The sequence below is a fragment of the Nannospalax galili genome, unplaced genomic scaffold, assembly GCF_000622305.1.
Source record: "Nannospalax galili isolate Female #2095 unplaced genomic scaffold, S.galili_v1.0 scaffold417, whole genome shotgun sequence".
Taxonomy (NCBI): domain Eukaryota; kingdom Metazoa; phylum Chordata; class Mammalia; order Rodentia; family Spalacidae; genus Nannospalax; species Nannospalax galili.
The window spans coordinates 5,350,400-5,372,584 of NW_008340785.1; the positions used below are offsets into that span (position 1 = coordinate 5,350,400).

General features: G+C 37.2%; 1 protein-coding gene across 1 annotated transcript; it reads right to left on the reverse strand.

Annotated features, from left to right (window-relative positions):
• Positions 1-568: 568 nt before the first annotated feature.
• On the reverse strand, positions 569-18,845 carry Kpna5 (karyopherin subunit alpha 5; the record flags this gene model as incomplete). The annotated part of the gene is given in 4 exon segments (XM_029564815.1): positions 569-3,842; positions 13,678-13,856; positions 17,460-17,587; positions 18,720-18,845. Coding segments are annotated over 4 exon segments (621 nt in total), but the record flags the coding sequence as incomplete, so codon positions are not given.
• Between the last annotated feature and the right edge of the window lie 3,340 nt (positions 18,846-22,185).

Below are 22,185 nucleotides of genomic sequence, written 5' to 3' on the forward strand. Positions count from 1 at the left end.
TTTTTGTATCTAGTTTGAATTAACAAAAGTTTTTTTTTGTTGTTGTTTTGATTTGGTTGTTTGTTGGTTGGTTGGTTTTTTGAAACTGTCTCCTTGTAGTCCCAGCTGGCCCGGAACCCGCTGCCTAGACCAGGCTGGCCACTGTCTCACAGAGATCTACCTGCCTCTACCTCCTGAGTACTGGAGTTAAAGCCATGAGCCATGAAGCCTGGCTAACCAGGTTTTTTGTTTTTTAATGTGTATGTGTACTGCCTGACTGTATGTAAGTGCACTTGTGCCATGTAATACCTGTAGAGGTCAGACGAGGATGCTGAGATTCTCCTGGAACTGGAGTTACGGATGGTTGTTAGTTGTGGGTGCTGGGAATCGAATCCAGGCCCTCTGCAAGAGCAACCAGTGCTCTTAACTGCTGAGCCAACTCTCCAGCCCTACCCCTGAGTACTTTTTTATTACTCTGTTTTTCTCTCATTTGTTTTATACAATGGATAGAATGTTAACCAATGATGGCATCTGCTTTTGTTCTACTAGGAATATACAATCTTAGAACAAATAATATAGACACCATAAATACAACTGTAAAATAGTATTTTATTATGTTTGATACAGTGTAACATTTCATATATTGCATAATACTCCAATGTTGATTCACTTAGATAAGAATATCCTCATCTCATTCCGCGTTCCAATCAGGACTGAGGGAGACACTAGCCTTTCAGAGCCCTACTACACTGGCTCCTCACATGTTAGATTTCATAAAATAGTAGTGCTATGAACTGAGATGAATAAAAGTTTTATTTCACAGTTTCACAATTAAGCAACCAGTAGTAGGATGCTGAGTTTAGAACACCAACAGAAATCCACTAGGACATTTTTATCTTTACTTTTTCCATAATGCTCCTTTATAAGAGAAGAAAGACTATAAAAAGCAGAGGTAATAAATGCTCCATTTAGTTCTTCACCGAGTGAAGCAGCCTCTTTAACTGCAAACAGGTTTTACAATTACCAAATGTTTAGAAGTTATTTCTGTGCCAGCACATTTTATACTTTAAAACAACACAAAAAACAAAACCTTTGTTCTGGTGCTATCAGTAAGTGACGAACAACACTAAAAATTAAGAACACTAAAAACTAGGTTAGACTAACCTTTCAAATTAAAATGTATAGCAGAAACAAATAACAAAAATCCAGGTCAGTAAGTCAAGTATTTATAAACAAGTAAGCATGATTGCATAGTTCAACCAGTGGAAATTCAAGTTCAAACAAAACACCAAATTTAATTAAATGAAATGAACTCTTTCAAGTATTTTCTTGGTATTTGTATTAATGCTGTATGCATTCTCTAAAACATATTTTTATATGGCATAGTATCTATCATATGTAAATGTCATAAACATCAGAAAAGCAAATTACTAAGTTATTTCACAAGGGACATTAAAGGTGAAAACAAATTTTTCGGCATTTCAAATGGCACACTTACAAAGCATCTCTTATTCTTGGTCCAATAAAAACCACCAAGCCTAAAGTGGGGCCAATATCTTTTGTACTCAACTCTAATCAAACTGATTATGTAAAGACACAGATACAAAAAATTAAATTTGCATTTAAATACTGAAAGTATAATCAGATTCTGAACTTAGAAATACATTTGTCTCACTGGCACATTCTAAAATCTCCTTTATAGGTCATTCTATGTGTGCCTGCATGTGCACACATACATATATACATAATTTTTCTAAGAACTATTTTTTGGAAGATGGAGCTTAGAGATTTGTTATAGTGACTATGGGGTCCTCAAAAGCAGGCACAGCTGGCTAGTTTATGATTTATGCTGCATCAACAAGTCCAACTGACTAGAAAGAGTAACTACCCTGGTTGCCTTATACTTAGAACCATCAGCACTATTAAAACAGTGTTTGTCTGAGAAATTCACAATCGATTTGGTAATCTTTAATATCACTACCCTGTTTTTTTGAATGCATATAATGCAAAAGGAGAATGTTGTATACTGAGCTCTGTAACCTCCATTACAACAAAAGGGGCACAGACAGTCTTCTACTTAACAGTATAAAAGGGTTGGCAGGTGCAGTCAGCATTACAGACACTGAAACCTGGATTTTATGATTGTATGTTTTAAGTGTCTTGCCAAAAGCTTAGTTTCATGATATATTGTGTACAAAGTGTTATATTATTTAAAAGTACTCCTATATACATCTTCCTCTTATAACATGCCTCTGATTTCCAGCAGAAACATTACAGAATAGACTATGAATCATATCAAAATTGTTTTAGTTCCCATCTTAAAAGAGTTGTAAATTATTATGTAAGTATTCTAAGTATATAATTGGAAATATACATAGCCTGTATATAACTAAATTAAAAGATCGAGTTCAACAACACCCCATCTGCTTAGAAAATTCTACCAAGCAGAAAATAACACACATATACATAATATTTATATTTTCTACTGAAACCTTTTAAACTTTTATAATTTGAAGAGATTGCTGCTGTTAACTCCAAACACGAATTAGATTGACCAATCTGCTGTCAATGTCATCGAATACAATGATTCATAAAAAGCAGCAGTATAACCCTGTGTATTATAACAGAAAATATTCCTAATAGACTTCTACACATTAAAGAATCCTTAGCAGTTTTCACTGATATCACTTATTTAATCCAAACATTAAATAAACGCATTTAATAAAATTTAATACATAAGGTGATTTCATCAGTATACTTTTTGTCATTCATTACTATACAGAGAATAAAATGATGTTTCAATGATTCCTCTGAAAAATCAGAGGAAATAATTACAGTTTTGGATATGCAGCACTATTTTAGATTCATGATCACCTCTCTGTTATGATTCTCTTTAAAATGAAGAATGAAAATAAACACTATTCCAAAATGGGTAGCACATTTAGTTGAAATATAAAATATACTAGTATAATAGTATTTTATGTGAAAAACACAAATATTTAAATACTTTATAGTCTTTTCAATGTGTTCAACATGAACAGCTCTCTTCCTAATTGCCACATTTCAACTATCAATACAATATTTCTGTTTTATAAATAAATTCTACAGGTTTTCTGCTGCACGTTTTTGTAAAGCACAGTGATTTATAATATAAAGTAATACATATTTTCACATTCTAATTCAGCTTTTATATGATTTCATGCTTCTGAAGCTTTTTGTTTTTATTTTTGCTTCAAGACAGAGGTAGATTTAATAGGGATTGGGCATGTCAGACTTACTGCCAAAATGCAATTATCCATAGACAGTTACACTGTTATTGTGGAGTTTCCAAGAATACCTGAAAAATTCAGAACCATTATGGATTACTGATCAAGTTCTCCTTTTCAAGCTTAAGTGAAATAATTGCATAATGTATTTATTCACAAATAGATACAAGAACCCAAATAACTGAAGACAAATACAGCTACACCAAACAATGAAAACAACAAACAGAAAGCTGCAAAGAAAGAGTGCATCTAAATGAAAACTCGTTTCAGTTTTGCGCTTTTATTAAAGTGCATCAGATTCTTTCTTTCTTTTCTGTTGTTCCTATGTAAAGAACATTTCTGCCCACACTGGGCACATGGAGGTGGCATCAGAAGCTCCTCATTTTAGTCATTAACTTTTCTCTACCACTCAGAGTTGAAACCCCTCCATTGGTGCTTCCTGCTGCTGAAACACAAATTGTTGTTGGTTTTCATCCACCTGAGGTACAATGCTAGAATCATCTTCTTCGACACCAAAATAGTGTTCAATCAGATCAAAAGCCTTTTGGTAAATTTCCTGATTTTCATGGCTTTGCAGAAACTCAATTTTATCCAAGCCTATTACAAAAAGCACATGTATAAGAAACAAATTATTACTAGGTCTTCAGTACATAGTGTATTAAAATAACAAATCAATAGCATCTATGCACTCTATTGGGATTGGGACATTATTTTTATTTAACTTCTACACAAACCAATGGCTAACACTTATGCCTTATTTTTCAAGAATGAGCATACAGGAGCTGGGGAGGTAGGCAGCTCAGTTGGTGAAAGAGTGCTTGCCCAGTATGCACAATGCCCTCAATTCAATCACTGGCACTACAGAAAACCAGGCAGAGTCCATACCTGTAATCTTAGAACTGGGAAGGAAGAGGCAAGATCAGATTTTTTTTTTTTTTTTTTTTTGGCCTTTTTTGAGACAGGGTCTCCCTGTAGCCCCAGCTGTCCTGGAACTCACTATGTTGACCAGGCTGGCCTTGAACTCACAGAGATCTGTCTGTCCCTGCCTCTCAAGTGCTGGGCTAAAGGCGTGCACCACCACGTGGGCCCAGCCAAGGTCATCTTTAGTTACATAAAAAAAAGTTCAGGCCAGCCTGGGCTATGTGAAACCCAGTCTTTAAAAAACAATATATGCAAAAGTGAAGAAGAACCACACGTCTAGGAGGAGAATCAAACACCAACCAGCCTGCTGTGTGATCTTGGCCAAATTAAGAAATTAAATTTCTCTGTACTTGTGTTGCAAAAGCTGAGCTTTAGATCAACTGCATAAGTCCTTTCCAGGGCCATTATGCTAAATAATAAAGAACAGAAAGAGAGAGCAACAAAAAGAACCATCTAAACCACAATGAACCAGAGGGTTTCAGTGTGGAACAAATGCAAAGTACATTTGAACAAAATACCATATATTGCTGTACAAAGTACAATCTATACGAATGAAGCTTTTTAAAACTTCATTTTGAAAGGATGTAGAACCTTATTTAACTACTTACAAGAAAAAACTTCTATACACAGATCTAAGCAATGCTAGAATATTTTTCATTCAAAGATAAACCACTTGAGGCCAGCAACACAGCTTAGTTGATTAAAGGTGCTTGCCACAATGCAAGCCAGGCAACCTCAAGTTGATTCTCAGAATTGTATGGGTAGAAAGAGAAGTGACTCCCCAGTCATTTGTCCTCTGCCATCCATATGTGCATTACATGCTCGCTATGGCACATGTGTCACAGCATGTACACACACATATACTAATAATAAATTAAAACATTTAAAAAAGATACTCCACTTCGAATATTGTAGAATAAGGAATAAGCAGTTACCTTTACACCCAAGTGCAGAACATCCCAAACTCGAGTATAATTTGGGATTAAAATTATGACTATAGTAGGAAAATATTCTTAAATCTATAATATCATGTATATCATGTATGAAATAACTAATCAGTGATATTATATAATATGAAATAAAGGCAATATATTTCAGTCTTCATTTCAGTATCCTAAAAGCTGAATCAGTGTACAAAATGGGGGGACTTAAAGAAAAGTTATATAAATTTAAAAAATCAATTTAGAGCTATGTCCATTCCAAATTTTTTATGAGTTAATTTAAATTTTAAAAAATATTTTATTATTTTTATGTGTATAAGTATTTTACGTGTATTGCCTGCATGTATGTGAGTGCGTGTTGTGCAATGCTGTGGAGGTCAGAAGAGGGCTTCAGATTCCCCTGGAACTGGAATTAAGGACGGTTCGTAGTTGCCATGTGGGTGCTGGGAACCAAACCCGGATCCTCTGCAAGAGCAGTCAGTGCTCTAAACACTGAACCATCTCTCCAGCCCCCGAGTTAAGTTAAATTTTTAAAGAAAACATTCCCTCCCCCTTGGAATTTGCTAGACCCCAACCAGCTGCCCACCAGGGACTCTCCAGTTGCCCTATGTGGTTTGGAAACCCAGGCAAGCTTCCTCCGACTCCTTAAAGCCCCACTGCCACTTACCAAATCTTTCTGGCCCCCTTCCCTCCTCTTGGGACTTCCTAGACCCAGCCAGCTGCCCACTAGGAACTCCCTAATCACACCACAAGACCCATTACCACTTCCATGCTCCCACCAGGACCTGTTGAGTGGCTCCCCATGAGCCCCGACCCACAGGTAGGTACTCAGTCCTAGAACCCCTATCCAAGTGCAGACAATGATGGCTGCCAGAACCATAATGGTGGCTCCCTGGTACCTTCAACCCCAGGTGTGTACTCCTAGAAACCTTCCCCCTGCCAGACAGCAACACCCCGAGTCTGTCTCTCCCCCATCAATCACCCTGCCCACAATGTCACCCAGAGAAAAGGTGTCCTAAGACCTGGAAACCCAGTTAGAGACCTCAAACCTGGCCTCCACCCCACCTACCTCCATCCACAAGAGATTGGTATGACATCCTTCCTGGCCTCCAGGGAACACTGCTCACTCCCGTTATGATTCTAAACCCTGCCAACAAAAGACCACCTGCAAAACCATGTGACCCTTCCACAGACTTCTGATTGGCAGTGAGATCTTTTAACTCAACAGGTTTGTTCCTAGGCTCTTAAATACATATATCCCAGCTGATGCCCTATTCACACATCCAAGACAGAGTTACCCTAAGACTGAACAAGCACCATTCAGCCAGTTTACAACCTGACAGGTTGAGATAATAGCAAACAAAGATCCAGACACCTGCTCAGTAAAGGCGAGGCCAGATATATCAAGAAACAGCACCAATGACCTAACTCCAGATGCCTAGATACAATCACAAAAACATAACCAACATGAATAACCAAGACAATACACCTCCAGAAATCAGTGCGCCCACTGTAATGTCTCCTGAGATAATACATAAGACTATATTGCTATATATATTTCAAAATAGCAGTTATAAATGTTCAGTAATCTTAAACCATGGGCCACCACCCTCTTAATCCCAGCACTCAGGAGGCAGAGGCAGGTGGATCTCTGTGAGTTTGAGGCCAGCTTGGTCTACATAGTGAGTCCCAGGCCAGCTGGGGCTACAGGGAGACTATATCTCAAAACAACCAAATAAATAAATAAATAAATAAATAAATAAAGTATTCAGTAAACTCAAAGATAGCATGCATAAAACAGAATGAAGACCATGAAAACAGTAACAGCTGAATAAAATAAACCCAAGATATGAACAGAATTTAATAAGAAAGAATTTCTAAAGAAAAGCCAAACTGAAATAAATGAAAAATGAGAAACCAAATCACCGAATAAAAAAACTCAGTGGAAAGCCTTGTAGATAGAATGGATCAAGTGGAAAAGAGAACATCAGTTTTAAAGAGAAAGTAAAGAATTGGATCACTCAAAAGAAAATGTTAAAACCAAACAACACAAGAATAGAATGTATAGGAACTCTGGCATACTATAAAAAGACCAAACCTACAAATTATAGGTATAGAAGAAACAACTCAGGCCCAAAGCACAGAAAGTATTTTCAATGAAATCATAGAAGAAAATGTCCAAAATCTAAGACAGGAGATGCCTACCAAGGTGCAAGAGACATACCAAATACATAATCTAATAGAATACAAAATAGACAAGATCAGAAAAGAAACTCTCCATATCACAAAATAATCAAAACACTAAATGTACAGAACAAAGGATACTGAAAGCTGCAAGACAGAAAGACCAAATCACATAAAGACAGGCCTATCAGAATGCCTAACTTTTCAATGGAGCCTCCAAAAAGACTGATGTTCTACAAACTCTTAAAGACCACAGATAACAACCCAGGCTATTATACCTAGCAAAACTATGAGTTGGAACAGAAGGAAAAAGGAAAACTTTCCATAATAAAAACAAATTTAAGGAATTTATATCCACTAAGACAATTCTACAGAGGATACTAGCAAGAATACTTCCCTTTGAAAAGAAGATTAAACATACCCATGAGGGCACAAGGAATAAATAAACAATTCCAGAACTTTAAAAAGAGGTGAAAGAGAGCAATACAAAGGTATTAATAAACATTGGTCAATAATAAGTTTCAATAATAACGGTCTCAATACACCAATAAAAACACACAAACTAACTGACTGGATTAGAAAACAGGATCCACCTTTTTGCTGCCACCAAGAAACACACCTCACCATCAACAACTGGTACCACCTTAGGATAAAAGGATAGAAAAAGGTATTCCAAGCAAATGGAACTAAGAATCAAGCAGGCATAGCTATTCTAATTACTGAAAATTAGACTTCAAACTATAACTAGTCAGAAGAGATAGGAATGGACATTTCATGCTCATTAAGGGAAAAATTCATCAAGAGGATATTACAATCTTAAACATATATTCACCAAACACAAGGTACAAAATTTCATAAAAGAAACACTATTAGATCTAAAATCATAGATTGACTCCAACACAGTGAAATTGGGTAACTTTAATACTCACTCCACTCTCACCAATAGATAGACCATCCAGATAAAAAATAGAGAAACCCTCAAGTTAATCAAATGGACCTAATAGACATTTATAAAACATTCCACCCAAACAACAAAGAATGCACTTTCTTCTCAGCACCCCATGGAACTTTCTTTGAAATCATGTATTATGACAGTGCAAGTCTCAACAAATTTAAGAAAATTGAAATAGCATCCTGTATGCTATCTGAGCACAAAAGAAAAAAAGGTACACAAGAGAAACAATAGAAAGGGAGCAGTATATAAACTCATGGAAATGAAACAGTGCACTACTGAATGAAAACTGGATCAAGGGAGAAATTAAAAAGGAAATTAAAAATCCCTAGAATTTGAATGAAAAACACAGCACACCAAAGACACGTCTAGGAGGAAAGTTTAGCTCTAAGCACCTACATCAAAATACTATAGAGAGCTCTTATTAATAACTTAATGTTGTACCTGAAGGCCTTATCAAAAGTACAAAACAATACTCAGAAAGAGTAGATGGGAAGAGATAACAAAATCAAGGCTGAAATTAATAAAAATGAAAAAAAAAACAAAAACAAAGAATCAATGAAATGAACAGTTGGTTCTCTGAGATTAACAAGACTGACATTTAGCCAGTTTAACCAAAAGAGAGGACCGAAAGTAATAAAACTGGAGGTGAAAACGGAAACATTACAACAGATACTGAGGAAATTCACAGAATCATGAAAACATACTTTAAAAATCTACAGTCCACTAAGTTGGAAAATCAAAAAAAGAGAAAAGGATGAAAAGGATGAATTTCTAGAAATTGTATGACTGAGCAAAATTAAACCAAGATGAGATAAACAATTTAAATAGACATATAACAATCAATGAAATAGAAGCAATTAAAAATCTCTGTCTCAAAAAGACAAAAAAAAAAAAGCCAACAACAACAACAAAAAAAACCCCTCCCAACTAATTGGGCATGGTGGTGGTGTATGCCTTAATTCCCAGCATTCAAGAAGCAGAGGCAGGCAGATTTCTGTAAGATTGAGGCCAATCCAGTTTTTATATGGAGTTGCAAGCCAGCTGGGGCTACAGGGAGACTGTGTCTCAACAAATCTCCTAACTAAAACGAGCCCAGGACCAGATGGATACAGCACAGAATTCTACCAGACCTTCAAAAGTAGAACTAATACCAATACTCCTCAAATTATTATGTAAAATAGAAAAAGGAATATTTCCAAATTCTTTTTATGAAGCCAGTATTACCCTGTATTACCCTGATCTCAAAACCAAAGACCCAACTAAAGAAGTAAATAACAGGCTAATCTCTCTGATTAACACAGAAACAAAATTTTTCAATAAAATATTTGCAAACCGAATGCAAGAGCACATAAAAAATATTATCTATCATGATCAAGTTGGCTTCATCCTAGTAATGCAGGAGTGGTTCAACATACATAAATCAATAAATATAAATCCACCCATGAACAGATTCAAAGAAAGAAATGACATGATCATCTCATTAGATGCAGAGAGAAGGCCTTTGACAAAATCCAACATGATAAAAATCATGGAGAATCTAGGGATACAGGGGAGGTATCGCAACATAATAAAAGCAATAGCTAGCCAACCAACCGTCAGTCTCACACTACATGGAGAAAAACTCATAGCATTTCCACTAAAATCAGGAATGAGACAAGGATGTCCACTTTCTCCATCCTTGTTCAATATAGTACTTCAAGCTTTAGCCAAAGCAGTAAGACAAGGAAGGGGATACCAACTGGAAAGGAAGAAGTCAAAGTATCCCTATTTGCAGATGATATGATTCCATATATAAAAGAACCTAAAGACTCCACCAGAAAACTCATATAGCTGATAAACACATTTAGCAAAGTATCAGGATACAAAGTTAACATGCAAAATTCAGTAGCCTTCCACATATCCATCAACATACACTGAAAAAGACACCAGAGAAATGATCCCATTCACAGTAGCCACAGAAGCCATATATCTTGAAATAAATCTAACCAAAGAAGAAAAAGACTTGCGTAATAAAAATTTTAAGACACTAAAAGAAACTGAAAATGATAACAGAAGATTAGAAGATCTTTTGTGCTTATTGATTGGTAAGGTTAATATTATGAAAATGGCCATCCTACCAATCTACAGATTCAAAGCAATCCCTGTTAAAATCCCAATACAACTCTCTAATGAAATTGAAAAAACAATCTCAAATTCCATACAGAAGCACCAAAAAACAAAACAAAACAGGACAGTCAAAATAATCCTGAAGAATAGTAAGAGCTGGAGACATCACCATCACCGATTTCAAATTGTATCATAAAGCTATAGTAAGAAAACAGACACATAAAAACAGACACATTAATCAATAGAACAGAATTGAGGGCCCAGATTTAAGTTCAGGTATTTAGAACCATCTGATTTTTGACTGCGGGGCCTAAAATACACATCAGAGAAATGACAGCATGTTCAACAAATGATTCTGGTCAAGCTGGATAGCTACATGTTGAAGAATGAAATTATGTCCCCCTTTCTCCCCATGCATAAAACTCAACTCCAAATGGATCAAGGACCTCAACAAAAAGCAGGATATCCTAATCTAATGCAGGAAAAAGTAGGGGATACACTGGAACTTATAGGCACAGGAAAGGACTTTTTGAACAGGATTTGATAACCCTGGCATAAAACCAACAACTGACAAATGGGATCTCATAAAATGAAAAAGCTTCTGCATAACAAAGAACACCATCATTCTAATAAACAGTCAATATCCAAAGTAGAAACAAACTTTACTGGCTATACTATACTCTGACAGAGGGTTTAGTATCTGGAACATACAAAGAACTAAAGATAAATAAATAAATAAACATAAAAAAAATTAAAATTGGGGCAAGGAACTATATAAGGAATTGTTAAAAGATGAAACACAGACTGGGTGTGGTGGCACACGCATTTTATTCCAGCATTTGAGAGGCAGAGGCATATGTATCTGAGTTCAAGGTCAGCCTGGTCTACATAGTGAGTTACAGGGAGACTCTGTCTCGAAAAAAAGTGAAACACAAATAGCTGAGAAAATTTTTTTTTTCTAATGTTCAACATCTTTAACCATTAGGGAAATGCAAATTAAAACTACTTTGAAGTTCCATGTTACCCCAGTCAGAATGGTTAGGATTCATGACAAATACTGGAGAGGATGTGGAGAAAGGAGAACAGTTACTCACTGCTGCTGAGAGTACAAACTGGTGAAGCCATTAAGAAAATTAGTGTGGAGATTCCTTAAAAAGCTAGAAATAGATCTACCACATGATCTAGCCATACTACTCTTGAGCATATAGCTACAGAGATACCTACTCATCCATGTTCAACACTGCCCTGTTCACAGTAGCCAGGAAGTGAAGACAATCTAGCTGTCCATCAACTGAGGACAGAGTATGGGCAGGGATAAGTAACACTAAAGGCCTTTAGAAAAAGCCATATGGAAACCTACCACTAGAGAAGCTTCTTAAAGTATATACATTGACATTATAAAAAGAGATTAAATGGAGTTCCCATATAACAGCATAAGGGGAACATTGCCCCTACTAGACACCATAGGCTAGCAAAGTAAAAGCCCAATGCCAGGAATGAACACATATACATCATAAAAAGAGATAAAAGAAGTTTTCCTATAATGGGGACACTGCTTTTCTAGACATCATGGGCTAATAAAACAGAAAACAAAAACTTCAATGCCAGGAATAGACTCCATTTGTAGGCACTGTTATCTAAGAGTCCTATAGACCCTCAAACAATACTAGCTATTGCCTCTGCTTGTGCTTACTCACCAGACACTGGATGGTAAGACTGTATTGCTGAAAATACTATATATATATGTGCTGTAGAACAAACAAGGAAAAATCAAGCTGCTGCTGACTTCAGAACCTAATCTGTACTGGCTAGTGGTCACAGTGCTGGAAGGTGCTATGCAAGCTACTGAAATAAAAAAGTAACCACCCTTACCCAGCTGTGAATCCTGTGAACTATAGTATCAAGCCTGGCTCACCAGTGAAATAGTAGCACAAATATGGGAGTAACCAACCACTCTTTAACTGAATTTAAGGTTCACTTCCTAGGATGGGACCCAAAACTGGCATTGATATATATCATGCTTAGGAACCTGAAGCTAAACAGGTCACAAGACATCAGGGAGAACCTAATACTAGTTTTGTACTGAATAATTGCCATATTAAACTGATTCTTAATGACTTATTGTTATATCCATAGATTAATGCATCTCTTAACTCTCACCAGAGATGCTTCCTTGTGCAACAGATGGTGATTAACACAGAAACCCACAACAGCCAACATGCAGAGAACAAGGGGCCGCAGAGTGCTTGTCTCTGAATAAAACACCTAAATTAAACTTCTACTCCCCAAGGCTCAGGGATCATTGCAGAAGAGGGGTGGAAAGATCGTAAAAGCCAGCGCTAGTAGATGACCACAGGAAACAGTTTCCCAGAAAGCTGGTCAGTTATTCATATTAACACACAGCAATGGTAAAAGCATGCAAGAGTCCCATGCAAGCTCAAACCAGACAAAATTCCAGCAGACATGATGAAGTGGGTAAAAATCCCCAACCCCAGCTAAGGAAATTGTGGCAACCAATGGCTGATGGAAGGGGCAGAAACAGTCTCTTTCAAGGACTGGACACTCTTGGTAGCTTAACCAAGCTCCAGTGAATGGATTCACACTGAGGGACATTTGAAGACACAAATTACACTACATGGGCCCAATTATATCTATAATAGAATACATTGAATTGGGTGGGGAGCAATAATGGGAGATGTGGGTAGGGGAGAGGATCTAGATACCATCAAATTATATTGTATGAACATTGCAAAAATTCAAGAAAGATAAATAAAAATTTAAAAACTAAAGAAAAAGATACTGATTCAACTGAGGAAATAAATTTATATGCAGAAAGATGCTTATTTGGCACTAAATAACTTGATTATTTTTTGAGACAGGGTCTCACTATACAACCTTGGCTGCCTCTGCCTCCCAGGTGCTGAGATTAAAAGTATGTTGGACAACACCCATTGTACTGAATAATTTGGAAACTAACTAATGATCAACTAAAATGTGTGGATAAAACTGCACTTAATATAACCTTAAATAGTTATTACAAATAGCAACCATGAAGAAATGTACAATATACACTGTATTTAAATCAATGTAAGGTATTTGTATATAAGGACAATGTAAAACAAAAGGGAGATAAGGAAAGTAGCAGTAAAAAGAAAAGTTAATAATGAAGATAAATTGTTATAATATGAACTACAAGCAATAAGTTTAAAGCAGTTTTCAAATATTTTACTCCTTTTGTAATGAAAACATTTGGCACTTGGGAGAGGCTGTCTAGTGCAGACCTAAAAATTAACTATAATGTCAAATGTTTCACCTGACTACTTACCATATGCTTCTTCAATGAGAGCACAGTACGGATTGATACCCACTCCATTCTGTTTAGATTCTTGTTCTCCAAGACGTAAAATATTTTCAAGTCCATTCAAAGCCACTTGAACTATTTTGGAGTCCATAACAGTCAAAAGGTCACAAAGTGGTTTAATGCAGCCTAAGGTTACCAAATACCTTCACAGAAATAAAGAGAAATTGGGGGGGAGGGATTTTAAAAAACTGAACACTGATTATTATAACACAACAGAATGAAATGACATGTAAGCAATTATGGACTATATTTATACAAATTCCTTTTTTTTTTTCTTTTTTCGGAGACAGGCTCTCACTATGTAGACTATGGATGGCCTGCAATTCACTATGTATACCAAGCTGGCTTCCAAGTCACAGAGATCTGCTTGAGTGCTAGGATTAGAGGCATGCACCACCATGCCCAGCTTAAACCCACCTATTCTTTATATTGCAATCTGAAAACCTTTTTACCTTTATCTTAATTTCACATAATTAGCAATAATGGTACTACAAATTGTAGTCAAAATGTCCACAAAGGCAAATTGGCACTTGGATGCTTTTGCATGGGAGTGTTAGGAATAGTAGTGTCCAAGTGAGGCTACATATATATACATACATATATGTGTGTGTGTGTGTGTGTGTGTGTGTGTACACACATAGCAGTTATTTGATGGAAAGTTATAAATGGAGAGGGAAAGGAAACACCTAAATCAAATTTCAGGAAATTTCTTACAAAAGCAAGCATAGCTAATACTCTGAAACATATGATTACATTCCAGGAATGCAAAGACAGGGCCATTCAATGTGTTAATAAATAATGTTCAGAGAAATATCCCATCCATTTCCTAATGCTGCTCACTTTTCTAGTTGTTATTACATACTTTTCTGTTCCTTCTTATATATACAAAGGAAGTAACTGATTTGCTCACTTGGAAAAAAGTTCATATGAATCACAAAGGGTAAACAGGCTTTTCACGTCAGACTACATGGATTCAAGTTCCAATTCCATTCTTTATTACTGTGTGACCTTCAGCAACCACTCTGTACCTGAGCTTCCCCATCTTAAAGTAGATTAGAACAAGATGTATTTAACAAAATTTTCTGTTTGTTTAAAAAAGGGGGGGCCGACATGGTGGCGCATGCCTGCAGTCCCAGCACTTGGGAGGCAGAGGCAGGTAGATCTCTGTGAGTTCAAGGACAGCTTGGTCTACATAGTGAGTTCCAGGCCAGCTGGGGCTACAGGGAGACCCTGTTTCAAAAAGATCAAAAAAAGGAGGGGGTGGAGGTGGGAGAGGAGGACAATAGGTAGATGGCTCAGTGTATAAACCCTTAGCCTGAGTTTGATCTTGGAACCCACAATGAGAAAATCAATTCCAAAGTTGTCCTTTGGCCTCCACACATGTGCTATGACACACATGCACCTGTACAAATACATACACAATATTTTTTAAGATATGTGTTTTATTGGAACACTCACTTTCCAAATTGTATAGTAAAAGGATCAAAAATATTTGAGGGGCTGCAGAGATGGCTCACTGGTTAAGAGCACCTCTTGCTGAGGACCAGAGTTTGATTTCTAGCGCCCACATAGCAGCTAACAACCATTCATAATTCCAGTTACAGCAGACCTAACACCCTCTTCTGACCTCTGTCAGCACTGCATGACAGGGGTGCACTTACATACATGCAGGCAATATACTTATACACATAAAATAAAAATATTAAAAAGAATTATAGAAAAATGTTTGTTGAACGAATAATTCTCTCATAGGTACAAGTTTAAAGGAGATACGCCAAAACCAAACCAAAACAAAACCCCTGATACATTGCTGGTATTTGGTAACTAAAATTACTTAGCTACCAGAACAATGACTGACAATAGTGGGTGTGGTTTTACTATGTTAATTCCTGAATGAAGCAATCTGACCCTTAACTTTAGCTTTTAAGAGTGGGCCCAAACTTGAAGGACAATCATTCCCCCAGATGTTTCTTAGAACTGAGTACAGGAACTGTGCTGTTGAGCCAGCCTCACTCATACTTCTATTCAAAATCATTTCTCCAGTTTCAACGGGGAAACTACAGATTTGGATCCACCCTTATCTCATCAATCTTACCTTTTTATCCCTTGTTCTAGAATATCTCATACAGTGTCAAGCATTCTTTCTCAGTCTTCATTGTTTTCAATGAAGATGCATGTACTGCCTTTCAGCGATTTGATATGTAAATTCTCAAGCATACCCATAATCATTCATTATCCTGGGGTAGAGTAGTATATTAGGAATCAAGGTCAGGTGCTCAAGTCACAAGAGCACATGGTTCAGTGATTTTCAAGATTAATTAAGAGCCATTAGTCCAGATTTTGTCCATTTTTATAGAAATCACTCCTATAAGTAGGCACTCAACAAGTATTAATGGTACACATACTGAATCCAATATGAGACTAAGAAGTTTTCTCCCCAGCCAGGCATGGTGGCACACATCTTTAATCCCAGGACTCAGGAGGCAGAGGAAGGTGAATCTCTGTGAGTTCAAGGTCAGCCTGGTCTACATCGCAAGTTCTAGGCCAACTGGGGCTACAAGGAGACCCTGTCTCCAAAAATAAATATATATAAATTATTTTTTCTCCAGGCATGGGACATGCACCTTTAATTCTAGTACTCAGAAGGCAGAGGCAGGTGGCTCCCTAAGTTCCAGGCCAGCCAGGGCTATGTAATGAGATCCTGTTTCAAAATATCTAAGTAAAATAATAAAAACATTTTTTCAAATATTATACTGTTTTTATAACCAAAAAAATAAAAAGATATGCCACTGAAGGCAGCAGGTAATAAGGCAATATAGTTAAGACCTAGTGTCATAAAAACAAGAAGCAAATAAGACAATGATCTAGTAGTGGGTAGACTTAAAGTCCTGATTTTTAAAATAGTATTATAATTTGACTTATTTTATATGTGAAAAAACACGTTAAAAGTTCATTACAAAACATTTCCTTAAATAGTCATTTACTAATTTATAGAGGGATCCTTAATATTATGTAGAGAAGTTGGGTTTATTTGAGGCACAAAGCAGAACTTTACTATAGAAGTTAAAATGATTGAAAATACATGATTGAAAGAATCTAGAGGGCTGGGGGTATGGCTCAGCAGTTAAGAGCACAGGCTATTCTCTCAGAAGACCCAGGTTTGAATCCCAGCACCGCATGATGGCCAACAACCATCCTTTACTCCAGGGATCAGCTCCAGGGATCAGACGCCTTCTTCTGACTTCCCATGGGATTTGCATGGCATGGGTGCACTTACATGCACGCAGGCAATATACTCATACACAGAACAATAAGGAGAGGGCATCATTAAATAAACGTCTATTCCAATTTTACTTTAAATAAGTTGATATTCAAATTTATTTTTATTTCAATAAGAAAACTAATTTTGTGATTTTAATGTTTTAAATATATATATAAAATGATCCTGACAGTATATTCTGCAAATTAACATAGACTGTTCCTATTCAGAATTTTAATCTCTAGTCTGCCAAGGAAGATGTTAAGTATGTAACTTAATTATATAATTATATAATTAATAACAAGTAGATAACTTGAATTAAAAATAATTTTTAAACACCAAATGAAAGATATGTCAAAGCTATCATTTCATATGAATGTTTCTGAAACAAACATATGAATAATGTTAATTTCAACAATAAATTAAAAGGTGTTTTATTTCAAATTGTCTGATTCACATGTAAAAGAATTTAAAAATCTGATCACACCTTATTTGCTCTGAAGTGCCTCCTGAGGTGGCATTAGTTACTGCCCATGCTGCTTCTTTTCTAGTGCGAAATTCTGCTTTCTGAAGAATCTCAATCAAAATAGGAAAAATACTTGCATCTATAACAGCCTGAAAAAAAAAGAAAATGGCATAATTAGTGTTTCAAAAATATTACCAAGTAGAGGAGTACTGGAATGCAGTGGCTCTAAAATGTGTGTAATGGCTGAGCAGTTATAAAAGACCCAACCCAAAACTGACATCAGGTAGCTTACTACCACCTGTAACTACAGTTCCAGGCTATCTAATGCTCTCTGGCCTCCAGGGGCCCTGCATGCACATAATGCACATAAAGCCACATAGGCAACACACACACACATACACACACACACAAAAATAAAAAGTAAATCTTAAAATATGTGAGGTTTTAGAAATATTTTGTTTGTAGGCCAGGCATGGTGGTACACTTTAATCCCAGCATTCGGGAGGTAGAGGCAGGCGGATCTCTGAGTTGGAGGCCAGCCTGGTCTACATAGTGAGTTCCAGGTCAGCTGGGGGTACAAGGAGACCCTGAAGACCAAAAAAAAGAAAAAGAAAAAGAAAGAAAAATATTTTGTTTGTAATCTGTCAATAAATGTTTACTATTTTCTTTTGTAAAAAGAAATGAGCTTTTTAAAGAACAGAGACAATGTCAGAATACAAAATTTTAAAGATGCTAAACTTCAAGCATATGACTAATCAAAATGGGTATGTTTTACCTCAAGGAGATCATTCTTAACACCATCTCCTCCCACCCACCTGGGACAGGACGGGGTCTCCCCACTCACCCCATTCTAGCCTCACAATCAGTATCCTGCCTCAGCCATTCATTTTAAACCTTATGAAAAATCGTCTCTTTTTCTCCCCCAAGACAAGTTGTCTCTGTAATTCAGCCCATTATGGCCTCAAAATCCTGATATAATCCAGTCTCAGCCTTTCAAGTGCTAAGATTATAGGTGTATGGTAACCATGCTCAGCGAAAAACATCCCTTTCTAAACATTAACCATTATGTTTCAGGCATAATTGACATAATTGCTACTCCTCACTAGAATATTAAAAACAAATGTCATTATTTAGAAAACAAAAGGCCACATTCTTTAAATGCTTCTCAGGGATTTTGTTTTAAGAGAATCATTTTTAGTAACTAAAAGCTATCACTGATAAAATATACTGGGCATCTTAGTCTCACCTTCTGTTGTCATCACAGATCCGAATGGCGCTTACCTGAATCTGAGCTCTGTTTCCAGCAGTGATGTTAGAGATAGTCCAACAGGCTTCTTTTCTAATTGACTCCTTTGGGCTACCTAACAAGTGTAAGAGGCAGGGTAATGCAGAACAATTCAAAATAACCTAAAGGTAAGAAATGGAAACAAAAAATTTTATAGTAAAAATGCAAAATTTTAATGAACTATTAGAATTATTTAGAAGTACAAAAATCATCCTGAAAAACAACACAAAAAAGGAACTGCTCTCAAACACTGGCACTGCTGACTTACACCATGCTGCGGCCAAAACTTGCCTAGGGTCAGTGTACTAAACGGCGCTGTGCTCAATCCATTAAAGTGTAAATAGAGGCATGCCCTTCAAATTTACTGATTAAGTTTAAATACAGCACAATCGGTACAGATACTGTTTTTAAAGCATTACCCAGTAGAGAAGTCTTAAAACTCAATGACCTTTTAAACAGTATGGAAATAGCTTTAGAAACACTTTCAAAAATGATTTATTAGCAGAAAACATGATTCAACTCTAATTATTATTTTAATTTATGTGTATGAGTGCATTGCCTGCTTGTATGTGAGTGCACTGTGTCATGCAATGCTGTGGAGGTCTGAAGAGGGCATTGGATTACCCTAGAACTGGAGTTAAGTATGGTTCATAACTGCCATTCGGGTGCTGGAAATTAAACACAGGTCCTCTGTAAGAGCAGTCAGTGCTCTTAACTGCTAAGCCATCTCTCCAGCCCCTCAACCTCTAATTTTCAAAATCAATTAGTAAATGAAGATTCAGTCCTGACAAAAATATATCATACAGTCTTAAAATATCTAATTTTATGAGTATTATAAAAGTCTTAAAGTATAAAATAGCTGCCTCCCTGGGCTGCATGGCCCGCCAGCCTCTTTCCTAGATACCTGGGCTGACCTCTCGGCCCAGCCCGGGGCCACCTGATCCACTGCATCAAGATGGACCCAGTTTCTTCCCCAGTTCCCTGGGAGCCCTCTGGGCCTGGTGCCTCCCTCACCTTCCTCTGCTTCCCTGGGCTGCACGGCCCGCCAGCCTCTTTTCTGGATACCTGGGCTGACCTCTCGGCCCAGCCCGGGGCCACCTGATCCATTGTATCAAGATGGACCCAGTTTCTTCTCCAGTTCCCTGGGAGCCCTCTGGGCCTGGTGCCTCCCTCACCTTCCTCTGCTTCCCTGGGCTGCACAACCCTCCTGACTCTCTGGCCTCTCTCCTGGGTAAGTCCATCTCGCCCTCCACGCCTTGACTCCCCCAGCCTCATTCACCCTCCCATATCCCCTGCCCATCTCTCTTCCTGGCCTGGGTCCTGTCCCATTCCTTGTCTTGGCGACCCAGACACCTGGAAACCACCACTGCTTCCTGGTCCTTTGCATCCAGACCAACCCTTTCCTTCTCACAGTCCACAGAAACCCTATGGCCCTGGTTCCACCCTCAACTCCCTCTGCTTCCCTGGGCTGCACAACCCTCCAGCCTCTTTCCTGGATACCTTTCAGCTTCCCTATCCTTTGCATCAGGAACAACCCAGTTCCTCAGTACAGTCCCTAGGAGCTCTTGGGGGTTCTTCCCGCTCCCATCTCCCTCTGCACCTCTGGGAGGCACGGGCACCAGCTACGAAAGACCAGCACCTTTCCTGGGCTCTGCTCCCAGGCCAGTCCAACCCCCAAATTCCTGAGGCCAAAATTTTTCCTGGAGGGATCCAGACCTTAGGAGAAAGCCTGAGAGCATCTGATCCTCATCTGACTTGGCCTCTGTGGAAACTCCTGAAGACTGAAGACAAAAGCAATCTGGCCACTCCAATACAAAATCAAAAGAGACAACCGGAAGCTAAGATGTATCAGCATTTCATGCCCAAAAAGTAAACTACAAAGGCACATAAAGTTTACAAAAAGAAGCAGACCTAAACTTGAAGGCTTGAGTCTCACACAAGAATCAAAAACTACAAAAGAAATTCACATGTCAAAATCACAGAGAAAAAATAACAACATGAAAAACCAAAATAGCATATCCTCACCAAATACCAATAGTGCTCTAAAGGAGCACAATGAGAACCCCCTGGAGATAATGCAGGACATGGAACTCAAAAGAACAATTATAAACATGATAAAAAGAATTCAGTGTATTTAAAGAACACACAAAAGAGAAATCAAAGAACTGAAGGAAGATAGGGATAAACTTCTGAATGAATTCAGAAAAGAGCTAGAAATACTGAAGACTACTCAGGTGGAAATGAAGAAGGAAGTGAAACACTCAGTAAGCCAATTAGAAATGACAGAGTGTCGAGAGAAGAAGCCTCACCAACAGGAAGAATGAAATGGAAAACACAATATTGAGACTGGAAGATAAAGTGAACAAACTAGACCACTCAATCAAAGAGTATGAAAAATTTAAGAAAGCACAAGAATGGAATATGCAGGAATTCTGTGACACCATAAAAAGACCAAACTTATGAATCACAGGCATACAGGAAGAAGAATCCCAAGATAATGGCATGGACCATACAAATACAAGAAGCATATAGAACACCAAATAGACAGGACAAAAAAAGAAACTCTCCACGGCATATCATAGTAAAAACACTAAATGTACAGAACAAACAGAAAATACTGAAAGTTTCAAAAGAGAAACAAGTCATATATAAAGGAAAACCCATTAGGATTACAACTGACTTGTCACTGCAAACTATGAAAACCAGAAGAACCTGGACCAGATTACTATAAATAGCCAAAATGTCTATTATAGACGAGGGGGAAAGAAAAATCTTCCATGACATAAATAGACTGAAGGAATTCATGTCCATAAAACCAGCCCTTCAGAGAGTTCTGGAAGCAATACAAAGAACTGAGAAAGGAATGACTATACCCAAGGGGCTGCCGAAATAAATTGAATGAAGGTATAACTGTGGAAATGCACAGCTATATCTACAATGTAAACAGAAATAAAAATAACAGGATTCAATACACATCTTTCATTAATACCTTTAAATATTAACGGACTGAACTCCCCAGTCAAAAGACAGACTAGGTGAATGGATTAAGAAACAAAACCCATCTTTTTGTTGACTGCAAGAAACTCATCTCACTTTCAAGGACAGACACTACTTAAGGTAAAAGGATGGAAAAATATATACCAAGCAAATGGTACTAAGAAAAAAGCAGGCACTGTAATTCTAATATCTGACAAAATAGACTTTAAACTAAAACTAATCAGAAGAGGCAAAGAGGGCCACTTCATTCTGATCAAAGGAACAATAAACCAAGAAGATATTACAATCATGAACATATATTCACCAAACTCTGGTGCACCCAACTTCATACAAACAATACAGGACATTGAGACCCAGATTAATCCTAACTCATTAATAGTAGGGGACTTCAATACCCCACTGTCTCCATTAGATAGGTCAACAGGGCAGAGTTAACAGACATCTAAATTAAACAATACCATATAA